The following is a 13,292-nucleotide window of genomic DNA, read 5'->3' on the forward strand; positions in this document are numbered from 1 at the left end:
GTATACTAGAACGTTCAAATGCTTTTATTCAATATATATATATATATATATATATATATATTTATTTCAGAAAAAAAAATGAAAAATTCTATCACAATAATCAAAGTAAAAAAGAAATGCACAAACCCTGCCTTACAAATGTTTTGACTGAATTTAGACAGTAAGAACCTTAAAACAATAATCAAGTGTGTTTTTCTCATTTGTTTGACTCAAAACAATAGGTCAAAGAAAAAGAAAACCTAAGGTACGAACAGATAATAGAAAAGTTAGGATGATATAGTGTTTGTAGGAAACAAAATGGGCTGGGGAGAAAATTGAAACAAATATAAAGATAAAAAATTTAAAAATAAAAAGTGACAAGAATCGAAAAATAGGCACCAATAAAATTGTACAAATCATTACCACCTTCCCAAGATCTCACCAACAAATCAGCAACACATTTTCCAAAGTTTCCGGAGATTCCACACCTCAACACATGTAATGCTGCGCACAGGATGGGGTGTAGAAGAAATTGATGGAGTGCATCAAGCAATTGCCAACCATAAGTTCCAGCTATGTACAAAACTAACATAACCATAATATTAATATAATGGAAAAGTGTCCACATAATAGACATAAAATAATATAACATTTTTTTAATATTTTTTTTCTTACTCGATCTAATAGAAAAAAAAAAAATACTAAAAACCATTATCTAACAAAAACTCAAGCAAAACTCAAGTCTCTTGATTTTGAAAGAGTTAAAACTTATGTCATCTGAAATAATATTTACATCTAAAATCTAATGTTAGCTGTTTAATATTATATTATTATTTGTGATAATATATAATTCTATTATTATTATTAATTACATCCTTATTATATATATGAGATAAGTATTATTTTAATGGAAATATAAACATATTTAATCCTATAAATATAATTCATAATTCAGAAAAAATATTTATTTAATAATCATTCGTACTCGTTATATTTGTAAAAATTGAAAGTGCCTTCTATCTCAAGGGATTCAATTTTAATTAGTAAGAATTTTCAAAGTTAATGTAAAATATTTTTTTTCGTAAATATACAGATGAGACACGTAAGAATAAACATGCCTCAAAAAGCTATAACTCAAGGTTTTTTTGTATCCTACTAGTCAAAGACTGGACCAGGCTGAGGTCTACCAAAGAAAAACGTTGAAAATTCAGCATGCCCGTGATGAGCACATGGGTTTCTATCTATTATATTAAGAGGGAAGGGTGTGTGGGTCTACTACAATTATAAACTTACAAGAATTTACATTAAGCATAATTTATAATATTATTTTTATTTTTATTTTGAAATGGGAAGAGACCCATCTCAGCTTTTCAATAACCAATTGGCTAGGTTAGCTGTTAAGGTGATCTTAGGTCTCCATCTTGTGTAGTGGTAGAGTTTGAAGTGACGAATTAGGTCTAACATGCACATTTTCATCTTAATTGAGAGTGATTTATGTGAAATAAAGAACTTCTTAAAACTAACATGGAGAATGAACCTTTTTATTTATAATAGGAAAATGATTGGTACACTATATATGAATGGTTCTAGCTTATTATATATAGATATTACAACATGGTCATACAATTGACATTAAAAATGTATGTTCTTTCCGAATGCCCAATTTGCTTTAACAAGAGTTTCAAGAAATGGTCTTCCTCTTTTTTCCATAGACTTGCTTCTCAGACGACGTTGTCTTTCTCCATGCAAAATATCGGCAATCCTTCACAAAATTATAAAACCAAAATAGAATTCCATATTATATATAAATTGAATCGAAAAAAACAACATAATTGAACCTCAATCACTGTAGGTTTTAGCCATTAAAATTATAATTAATAATTAAATAAATTAAAAGGTTATTTGTTCATTTTTTTTTCACCTGTCAAGAGCTTGAGCATATGTTTCCACGCCTTCTTCTAAATCAAAAGTATCCAAACTAAACGTCACCATTTTTTTCTTTAACAGTTGTTTTCCAGCCTCTTCAAGACCGTCCAAGCTTGCTTTTGTAACATTAACTGCGTCGGAGAGATCAGGATTCAAGTCGTATTCCTGCCATATTGATTCCCTCATTCATCAAAATATATTATCCAAAACTTTATGAATATGTTATAAAAACTTTATGAATATATGTACCTGGACTCGAAGGTAGGTGATGCGAGATTGAAAGCCTGAGAAGATTGAAGAAAGATAGTATTCAGTGATTGCTGTATAAGCACGACTTAGAAAATTGGGATCAATAGCAGCCCATATTGGTTGTTGCCATGTCCCAGCCAGACTAGCATCAAAGCTGTCCTCAATTTTTGTTGCTCCAGTCCCCAAAGACAACACTAGAATTTCAGGATCCTCATTCTGCTGTAGCACTTCACTCACTGCTATTTGTGTCTGCTCATATTAAACATAACATTCTTAAACTTCATACATAGATTATATGGTATATGTATATAGGTATATGCATGCATGGAGGATAAATCATAACCTTATATCTTCTAAATTAACTTACTGGATTCACAGCTGCTTCACCACCATCAACCAAATTGAACTCAACACCATTATTCTCAAAATAGTAAGGTGGAAACTGAGTGGGTGCAGTTGAAGTGGATATGCATATATCCGACAAAAAGGCATTTAAGTAGGGAACCTTCTCAAGCTGCATCAGAAAAAACATTATATTTATTCGTGTTTGGAGTTTAATGTATGAAGAAATATATGCATATGCTGCTAATTGATAACCTTGTAGCTTGAGAATACAAATGGTTTTTGTTTCTTGATATCGAAAGCTGGGATTACAAGATTGGTCAATGCTTCACCAATTCGTGTTTCCTTGAACGCTTCACTAGCTGCGTCATGTAAACCCTCTCCATCGAACAGGGGACCGTTTCCTGGTCTGCATGTTAAGATTGTTGTTTAACTTTATTCTGACAGTTCCATCTTATTATTGACACATTAATTACGAATTAAGACAAAACAGATAGAGTTAATCCGCATTAGAAACTCTAATATTAATTTTATAATACCTAGATGGGTTGAATATACGAGGGCCATTTAGTTTGTAGAAGTCTACTATCTGTGCAGGAGTATAAGCAGGACGAGTAGGATCGTCAAGGCTTGGAGTGGCTAACATGGCTGTTGTGATTGAACCAGTGCTGGTTCCTCCCATCACATCAAAGTAATCTGCTAAATCTGCATTTGGATCCTTAGCCTGCAACTCAACAAAATTCAAATTAACCTCGTTAACATCATTCATTCATGCCATTTCAAATTCTTACGTAGTATTAACAATAAGAATGAACCTTAAGAGCCTTGTCTAAGTAATCAAGAACTGTTGCTGGAATGATGGCCTTGATACCCCCACCATCAATGCTCAGAATAGTTATCAGTTTTCCATTGTTGGACGGAGACAGCTTTTGGGCACTGAATCCACCGATCAGTTGCACAGCAAAGATCAAAACAAAGAAAACCAAATGAGCCATTAATGGCTTCCTAATGTATAACGTAGAATTAGTAGAGAGAGAGAGAGAGTTGTCTGTGTTTTGTGCAGAAATGTTAAGGGTGTATTTATAGATGCTGTGTTTCAGAAAAACCTTACGGGTTATTTTACGCTTGAAAATCCTTCTGCAAAAGGTAGAGCTCCTGGTCCAGCTTTTGGGTACGTGCTGGAGGGATGACATGATGTTTTTCTATCAAACTTTGTGTAACATTATTATCTGACCTACATTTGATCTGGGTAATAGTGAAAAAGGAGGAAGAAAGATAGAAAAAAAAAAAAAAACAGAAAACAAGAATTGTTGGATGCAAGGTGTACCATACGGTCCATACCCACCAACCATTGGCTACCGTATGGTATCCCGTCCAACCAGGACGTCTTTCTAGGTTGTCTTTTCAAGTGTGTTCAACCAGATCATTCTTAGGATGTCAAGACCGTTCTTTTAAGTTCATCCAATCAGGACCTCTTTTCAGAATATTTTTCAAAGCTGTCTTTCTAAGACAGCTTATAGTGCTTTTTGAAGAAGGGACTTTAATCTTATACACAAAACATTTTGACGTTCGTCATCTCATTGTAGCCATAAGAAATCAGTAAGTGGTGTTTTAAAAGACTTCAATTGTTGCTTTAAAAGACTTCAATTGTTCAACTGTTCGGCCTCAATCGTTTGGTCATACTTTAGTTTCAAGTGTTCGGCCTCTCATGGCCTTACAAGTAATTAGCCAAATTTGGCCCTAAATATTCGGCCTCGGCCATGCAACCTTGGCCATCCAGCTTCGACCATTTGGCTTCAACCATTCGGTCATCCGGTCTCGACCATCCGACCCCAGTAAAGATAAAAAATGACAATGCTCTTTGAAAGAATCGATTATCACTTGGGATAATCGATTATCCCAAAAGAACAACTCCTTTAATGACTTGCAGATAATTAATTATCACTTGGGACAATTGATTATCTCAGGAAAAATATTTGAAAAGGTTCGTCGATAATCGATTATCAATTGAGATAATCAATTATCCATGACAGTAATAATCGATTATCCATGATATTTGTAAGAAGACTATTGAGCTTTTGACTTATTTTTGAACTGAGTCTATATATAACTTATTTATGAACTCTTCTAGATTTACAAAATCTTAAAATTTTCTTGATAACTTAGTGTTTTGTCTGAACTCTCTCTGTTTTAAGTAAGCTTGAGAAACTTGGTGTGATCTTAATGTGTCTACGTGTGGTAGCACATATGTTGAGCAATGCTTAGCTTGTTCATCCTTATGTGTGTCAAAATGAGATGGTGTAAATCTCTTGTCATTCAAGAGAGGTGTATTTTTATACCTTTACTCTACTTCACTTTGTAAGTTGTTGATTTATTTCTAGTTATTAGTTAATCTCTCTTTTAGAGAGATTAATAATTGGACATATGATTTTTTTATCTGAACTAGTACAAAAATTACGTATGCAAACTTTTCTCTCTTATATATTTTTATTTATTTATTTTTAAAAGAACCTAGATTTATAAAAAACCAATTCACCTACTCTTTGTTATTGTGAAAGTCCAAAATTTTCTATTTCCATAAATTATTTAAATTCATAGCTTTTTATTTATTAAATAATTTTTAAAAATTGTAAATGATATTTAACTAAAACCATATTATTTTCTTCTCAATTTGAATTATAAAAAATATTAAAACAACTTTCATTAATTATATTTGAAATAAAATTATTAACTAATTTATACTTTTAATCATTTATTATTTTTGATCTTAAAGTTTTTATATGTCAATTTATTCAAAATAAAAATTGATTAATTAATTTATATGACTAATGTTTATTATATTTGGTTTTACAATTTTTTATATCTTAATTTATTTGTAAATTAAATTCTTATAATTTGTAACGTCAAATATAATAAATTTTAACGATATAAATTAATAAATTAATTTTTTTGAATAAATTATATTAGTTTTTTTGTAGTCAAAATCCTAATAGTTTAGTTAATGTTAGTGATTAATTTATAATTTAATTAGTTATTAATTATAATTTTTTTATTCATAATAGCAGTTATTTTAAAAATTAATAATTTTTAGTTTATAAATTAGTAGGTAAATTAGTCAATTGTGACCAATTATTTTTTATCTCAATATTATTCAAAGATTTTTTTATAATAAATACTATCTATAACAATATATTAATATACATTTCATTAGTAAAAAAACAGTCTTTTAACGTGTCTAATACGCCTAATTTTTTACAAAACCGAAGCATATTAAAATGTGGTGATATTTTTGTAATTATGACGAACTTATACGCCTCAGTTCACTAGGAATCGAAGCCTATTGATTCTACTCCTTTGGTTGTCTAGGAAACCAAAGCATAAAACTGAACGTTCATTCTCTGAAACCGAACGTTCCAATCTTTTTTGTCGACTTCTACGACTTCAGTCTTCTCTTAACCACGACCTAAAGGCCTTACTGACTCGGTTACTTGCAGAACCGAAGCTTATGCACTCTACTGCCTCAGTTATCTACGAAACCAAAGCATAAAACTAAATGTTCATTCTCTGAAACCGAACGTTCCAATCTCTTTTGTCGACCTCTACGACTTCGGTCTTCTTCGAACTGCGGCCTAAAGGCCTTACTGACTCGGTTACTTGCAAAACTGAAGCCTATGCACTCTACTGCCTTGGTTATCTACGAAACCGAAGCATAAAACCAAACATTCATTCTCTGAAACCGATTGTTCCAATCCCTTTTTTAGGTCTTTAGGCATCAGTTATCAGATAAACCAAGTTAGTTGCTCTTTCACTAGTTCAAATTAATGAAACCTGAAAAGAGTTTACATAGTTTTCTTCTTCCCCTAGCGCGCCTCCTCGTTCTTCTTCTTCCCCTACGACCTCCAGCACCATTGGGAGAAACCCTATCCACCTTGCCGTCAGCCACCTAGCGCTGCCGCTATCATTCATCAACGCGCCACCATAATCAAGCCCTCACTATCTTCATCGCGACAGAGAATCTTCCATGGCCATCTTCACGAAGCTCCGCTGTCATCCTTGCAACCTCCATCTACATCACAACTTGATCATAGAAATATGCACAGCGGCGCAAGAGGAACGCGCCACCATTCATCTTCTCCGTCATGAACACACCTGCATAAGAACAGAAACCCTAATCCTCCTTTGCCGTCAGCTATGCCGCCGCTGCCAGGACCATGTCTTCGTCGCCAACCTCCATGGTTGCTGTGAAATCAACTCCATCATCACCTGCAAACCCAGAAATCAGAAAATCCCAATTGCCATGGAACCCTAAATTGAGTCGTTGTTCAACCTCACGAGTTCGTCTACTCGCAATGGTACCTGCAACAAAACCTAGAAATCGCGAACTCTTCTCGAATCAAATGCACGAGCCTCATGCCGCTATGAACCCTGAGTTTGTCATGAATCTGCTTTCTCAGGTGCTCACTTTTTTCACTTTATGGGCATTATTTGGACCCAAACATTTATTCATATTTGTTTCGTGGTTTTTGTACTTTCTTTTCCCATCACCACATGCTAAAGTGTGGCGTGTGATTTGTTTTCCCATTGTTGATGGACTTTGTGCTTGTTTGTAGAGGCTTTCTCAAGATGGTTGACAATTTGAATTTTAAAGACTTTGTGGCCTTCTTATATGCATTCAGTGTCAAAGCTAATGTACAACAAAAAATAAAGCGTACGTTTTAATTACTTGGAGAAGGCAAGAGGGGTTGAAGTTGTTTGAGGAGAGGGTGAAGGAGGGGGTGAGGCCGAATATGATTAATTTTGTGAATGTTCTGTTTGCGTGTAGTCATAATGGTTTGGTTGATCATGGGCGGTTTTGCTTGGAGCTTGCAATATGAGAGTCGAACGTGTTGCGAAAAAGAAAAAACCCCTCTATTGCATCGGTTGGATTGGAACCGAGGTAAAAACACACACCCCTCTACTGTCTCGATTGGATTTGAACCGAGGCAAAATCACACATCTTTTTGCCTTGGTTCAGAATTGAGACAAAAAACCTACTCTTTTTTGTCTTGCCTGTATATGTCTCAGTTGCGGAACCGCTGCGTATAAACGAAAATAACCGCTATTATTTTCTTTTATTGCACTAATGTTTATATGTCTACTAAGATATATATATATATATATATATATATATATATATATATATATATATATATATATATATATATATATATTTGCATATGTATTTATATAATATTACTTAGGAATAATCATAATTCACACAATAAAATAATATGAAATAAGTAAATAAAAAGAAATAAATTAAGAATATTTCACATAATAAAATAACATGAAATGAAAAAAAAGCTATATATAAAAATAGTAGATATCTCTTCCCCTTACCTTAATAATTGTTGTGAAAGATAAGTGAGTTGTAGTAAAAATTTCGCCATGCTCTCATTTTTTTCATCTCTGCTTTCTCACATTTGATGCACTTAGTTCTTATCCTCTTACCCCCTATTTATAACGACCAAGGTAATTATTGTTACTTGTATAAACTAAGTTTTCGTTAATGTTTTAATTTCTAAAAATATTATTACTTGCATGAGCCTAGCCCTCACTGTATTTTTAATTTTTAATATTAATACCACCCATAGCATTGGTTTGACCCTTGCTTGATATCTTATATTATACAATCGTTGATTCACCCCCTTCACATATTAGTTTTTTAAAAAAATTTCTACTAGCTGGGATAGATCCTCAGTACGCAATCAAACAATTTTAGTTTTAAAAATTTTAAATAATGGTCCATTGAAACAATACTCACGTATTATTAAGCTTTTTCATGTTGAAATAGTTCGATGTCCATTAAAATAATATTTACATATTATAATTAATTTTAATAATTTAATATTATGGTTATTATTTACGATGATACATAATTATATTATTATTAACTACATTATTATTAGATAAGTATTATTTTAATAAAAACATAAATTAATATTATAAATAAAAAATATTTACTTAATAATTATTTATACTTACTTTATTCAATTTTGACCTATAAAATTGTCAAGTCACTTTCAGTATTATGGTAAAATCATTTTTTTTTCATAAATATAGTTGATAATAACTAGTCAAGATTGGACGAGGCTGAGGTCTACTAAAGACAAACGTTGAAAATTCAAGATGCCCGTGATGAGAACATGGGTTTCTATCTATAACATTAAGAGGTGTGGGTCTACTACAATTAAAAACTTAAAAGAATTTACATTTAACGTAAATTTATAATATTATTTTTATTTTTATTTTGAAATGGGAAGAGACCCATCTCAGCTTTTCAATAACCAATTGGCTAGGTTAGCTGTTAAGGTGATCTTAGGTCTCCATCTTGTGTAGTGGTAGAGTTTGAAGTGATGAATTAGGTCTAACATGCACATTTTCATCTTAATTGAGAGTGTGATTTATGTGAAATAAAGAACATATCTGAAAACTAACATGGAGAATGAACCTTTTTATTTATAATAGGAAAATGATTGGTACACTATATACTAATGGTTCTAGCTTATTATATATAGATATTACAACATGTTCATACAATTGACATTGAAAATGTATGTTCTTTCAGAATGCCCAATTTGCTTTAACAAGAGTTTCAAGAAATGGTCTTCCTCTTTTTTCCATAGACTTGCTTCTCAGACGACGTTGTCTTTCTCCATGCAAAATATCAGCAATCCTTCACAAAATTATAAAACCAAAATAGAATTCCATATTATATATAAATGAATAAAAAAATACAAAATAATTGAAGCCTCAATCACTGTAGGCTTTAGCCATTAAAATTATAAATATTAATTAAATAAAGTAAAAGGTTATTTGTTCATTTTTTTTTCACCTGTCAAGAGCTTGAGCATATGTTTCCAAGCCTTCTTCTAAATCAAAAGTATCCAAATTAAACGTCACCATTTTTTTCTTTAACAGTTGTTTTCCAGTCTCTTCAAGACCGTCCAAGCTTGCTTTTGTAACATTAACTGGGTTGGAGAGATCAGGATTCAATTCGTATTCCTGCCATTCATTATCTCATTCATCAACTTATTATCTATAACTTTATGAATATAGAATAAAAACTTTATGAATATGTACCTGGACCCGAAGGTAGGTGTTGCGAGATTGAAAGCTTGAGAAGATTGAAGAAAGATAGTATTCAGTGATTGCTGTATAAGCACGACCTTGAAAATTAGGATCAATAACAGCCCATATTGGTTGTTGCCATGTCCCAGCCAGACGAGCATCAAAAGTCTCCTCAATTTTTGTTGCTCCAGTCCCCAAAGACAAAACTAGAATTTCAGGATTCGCATTCTGCTGTAGCACTTCACTCACTGCTATTTGTGTCTGCTCAAATTAAACATAACATTCTTAAACTTCATACATAGATCATATGGTATATGTATATATGTATATGCATGCATGGAGGATAAATCATAACCTTATATCTACTAAATTAACTTACTGGATTCACAGCTGCTTCACCACCATCAACCAAATTGAACTCAACACCATTATTCTCAAATAAGTAAGGTGGGAACTGAGTTGGTGCAGTTGAAGTGGATATGCATATATCCGACAAAAAGGCATTTAAGTAGGGAACCTTCTCAAGCTGCATCAGAAAAAACATTATATTAATTCGTGTTTGGAGTTTAATGTATGAAGAAATATATGCATATGCTGCTAATTGATAACCTTGTAGCTTGAGAATACAAATGGTTTTTGTTTCTTGATATCGAAAGCTGGGATTACAAGACTGGTCAATGCTTCACCAATTCGTGTTTCCTTCAAAGCTTCACTAGCTGCGTCATGTAAACCCTCTCCATCGAACAGGGGACCGTTTCCTGGTCTGCATGTTAAGATTGTTGTTTCACTTTATTCTGACAGTTCCATCTTATTATTGACACATTAATTACGAATTAAGACAAAACAGATAGAGTTAATATGCATTAGCAACTCTAATATTGATATTATTGTACCTAGATGAGTTGAATATACGAGGACCATTTAGTTTGTAGAAGTCTACTATCTGTGCAGGAGTATAAGCAGGACGAGTAGGATCGTCAAGGCTTGGGGTGGCTAACATGGCTGTTGTGATTGAACCAGTGCTGGTTCCTCCCATCACATCAAAGTAATCTGCTAAATCTGCAGTTGGATCCTTAGCCTGCAACTCAACCAAATTCAAATTAATCTCGTAAACATCATTCATTCACGCCATTTCAAATTCTTACGTAGTATTAACAATAAGAATGAACCTTAAGAGCCTTGTCTAAGTAATCAAGAACTGTTGCTGGAATGATGGCCTTGATACCCCCACCATCAATGCTCAGAATTGTTATCAGTTTTCCATTGTTGGACGGAGGCTGCTTTTGGATACTGAATCCACCAATCAGTTGCCCAGCAAACACCAAAACAAACAGAACCAAATGAGCCATTAATGGCTTCCCAACTTATAATATAGAATTAGTAGGAGAGAGCTATGTGTTTTTGGCAGAAATGTAAAGTGTATTTATACTGTGAAGATACATGCATATACTATGTTTGAGAAAATCCTGGTACTGCACTTCTCGTACAGCTTGGTGGGAGGGATGATCCGATGTTTTACTATCAAACAGAGTGTAATATTATTGCCATCTGACCTACGTATTATTGTTTTTTTTTATCTGGGGTAGTAGTGAAAAGGGAAAAGGAAGATGAAAAAAAAAAGGTAGAAAGTTATTATAGCTTCTTTGGATTGTTGGATGAAAGGAAAGTGAGTGAATTTTAGTTAAATGTCAGTGAAAGTTAATTTTATATTCAGTAATTATATTATATAATAAATGACTAATTTATTCTTGATGGTATTTTATGAATTGTGTATATAAAATAAATTTGAACATTGAATAATTTTGAAGTAAATTTTTTTAAGAGTTATATATATATATATATCATATATATATATATATATACATATATATATATATATATTATATAAGTAATTAAATAATGATTTGAAAATTGGGTTGGAATTCTTTTCTTATATAAATAAAAAAAGATGAAAAAAATTGTAATATATGAAATTTGAATTTAAATAAAATTGTAAATTGTGACTGAAAATAATGTGACATGAACTAATTTTAATTAATCATGAAAAATGTCGACAAACAATATATAAAGAAAATAGTTTCTTATTTAAAATTTAAATAATTTATTTTTGAAATATGTTTATAAAGCAAAAAGGTTTGACGTTAAGAGTTACTAATTTTGAAAAATATTTTTAGTTGATTACATGTTATAAAATTAGATGAGTTGAAAAATAAATAAATTTTCTACAGTAATTTTATATTTTTATAGAACTTTAATTTATTTTTTAATATTTATTTATAAGAAAAAAGAAAAAAAAATTAGTAATATCAAATTAATATTTTAAGATCAATTTAAATTAATAAAATATCAATTATATATATGGTGTGTTTTACACTAAAATATTCTCATGTTTTATTTTTGTTATGAAATTTAATTTTTATATTAATTTATGAAATTAAAATTTTTTATAAGAAGTATAAGAAAATGTATATGAATATTTTTTCTTTGTAAGTGCAATATTGAGTTGTGGAGAATGTAAGACTTAGAAAAAATAAAATATCTAAAAAGAAATGTAAGGGCGCACAGGGTAATAATTAAAATTAAAAATGATAAGTTATACAAAAATAAAATGTAGCATAATTGATTAGAGATCTTATAATGAGTTACAATTAACTCATTATATATCATATAGTCATATAGTTATGTACATGAAGAGGAAAAAACTTGATCCATGATATCATAGTCATTCTAGCCATACATATCTATAATCTCTATTTCAAATTATCTCTGTTAGGAGGTGAATTTTATACTTATATCAACCCAAAAATCTGACTTGAGCAAGGTAAGGTTTGCATTTATATAAACTTTTCTTATCTCTAGTTGATTTGGAATTTTCAATCGAGTCTCTCACGCCAAGTCATATACATATCAAGGATGTGATTAAGTATTAATTGATGATTCGATAATGGATGATACGATATGTCAAACAAACCACAACTCAGATAAGATTAAACAATCAGATATCATATTAAGAAATGAATTTTAAGTCTAATTCAATCTCACAAAATCAATTTGTAAAATGAAATAATACTTATTTACATAATGTAAACTTTTCTTATTTCTAATCAATGTCTATGCTTAAATAATTTTCATAATCAACATGATTCTCATAATCTCAAATCATACTATTAAGTGTATAATATCTAAAATAAATAAAAAATAATATACATCGATATTATATTAATGAATTAAGAATAAATTGCATTTATTAAAAGTTAATTTAAAATTCGGTAATAGATTAGTGTTAATTTTTAATATTGATATTTTTAAAGTGCATTTCGTGCTATACAAATCTACCAATATTAACTATTCATAATCAACTGATAGTATCGACTTTTTTAATTGATGTTAAATATTCTTTTCCTTATAATACGTTCTTTACAATACCTAATACGACAAAAACTAAGATTCTATTATTAAAAGTTAAATATTGAATATAATAGATAATGTATGAACCATAAATTTTATTTTTATACAAATTCACTGATTTATCATCTATACTTGAAGTTTTGTAAGCTTATTCCTACCTATTTTTGGTTTGTTGATAGATCAACTTGTGTCGTCAGAATTCAGCTCTGTTAATATTGCAGTAGATTTTATACCATTGTTAAATTATTATAAATTATTACATGCGATAAATATTTCTC

At 30.8% G+C, this 13,292-nt stretch overlaps 2 protein-coding genes across 2 annotated transcripts; both read right to left on the reverse strand.

Moving 5' to 3' along the window:
* Positions 1-1,511: 1,511 nt before the first annotated feature.
* On the reverse strand, positions 1,512-3,533 carry LOC148201047 (patatin-17-like). Its single transcript, XM_088114392.1, has 7 exons — positions 3,312-3,533; positions 3,036-3,220; positions 2,752-2,905; positions 2,522-2,668; positions 2,155-2,403; positions 1,901-2,070; positions 1,512-1,741 (listed from the first exon to the last, which is right to left on the reverse strand). The coding sequence occupies exons 1-7, from the start codon at positions 3,489-3,491 to the stop codon at positions 1,612-1,614; spliced, it is 1,215 nt and encodes a 404-aa protein (XP_087970518.1). The 5' UTR covers positions 3,492-3,533; the 3' UTR covers positions 1,512-1,611.
* Positions 3,534-8,962: 5,429 nt separating this feature from the next.
* On the reverse strand, positions 8,963-11,039 carry LOC148201048 (patatin-17-like). The gene is made up of 7 exons (XM_088114165.1): positions 10,776-11,039; positions 10,500-10,684; positions 10,216-10,369; positions 9,986-10,132; positions 9,619-9,867; positions 9,371-9,540; positions 8,963-9,211 (listed from the first exon to the last, which is right to left on the reverse strand). The coding sequence occupies exons 1-7, from the start codon at positions 10,953-10,955 to the stop codon at positions 9,100-9,102; spliced, it is 1,197 nt and encodes a 398-aa protein (XP_087970291.1). The 5' UTR covers positions 10,956-11,039; the 3' UTR covers positions 8,963-9,099.
* Between the last annotated feature and the right edge of the window lie 2,253 nt (positions 11,040-13,292).

The sequence above is a fragment of the Vigna umbellata genome, chromosome 4 (genome assembly GCF_029865625.1).
Source record: "Vigna umbellata cultivar VRB3 chromosome 4, Vumbellata_1.0, whole genome shotgun sequence".
NCBI lineage: Eukaryota > Viridiplantae > Streptophyta > Magnoliopsida > Fabales > Fabaceae > Vigna > Vigna umbellata.

What these genes read in the sequence shown, in the direction of transcription:
- LOC148201048 (XM_088114165.1), bottom strand. Translation starts at nt 10,955, where the DNA reads ATGGCTCATTTGGTTCTGTTTGTTTTGGTGTTTGCTGGGCAACTGATT. An exon ending in ACTTAGACAAGGCTCTTAAG is followed by an intron (nt 10,685 to 10,775) that starts GTTCATTCTTAT and finishes GTTGAGTTGCAG; the next exon opens with GCTAAGGATCCAACTGCAGA. An exon ending in TATGCTCAAGCTCTTGACAG is followed by an intron (nt 9,212 to 9,370) that starts GTGAAAAAAAAA and finishes AATTTTGTGAAG; the next exon opens with GATTGCTGATATTTTGCATG.
- LOC148201047 (XM_088114392.1), bottom strand. Translation starts at nt 3,491, where the DNA reads ATGGCTCATTTGGTTTTCTTTGTTTTGATCTTTGCTGTGCAACTGATC. An exon ending in CGTATATTCAACCCATCTAG is followed by an intron (nt 2,906 to 3,035) that starts GTATTATAAAAT and finishes CTTAACATGCAG; the next exon opens with ACCAGGAAACGGTCCCCTGT. An exon ending in TATGCTCAAGCTCTTGACAG is followed by an intron (nt 1,742 to 1,900) that starts GTGAAAAAAAAA and finishes AATTTTGTGAAG; the next exon opens with GATTGCCGATATTTTGCATG.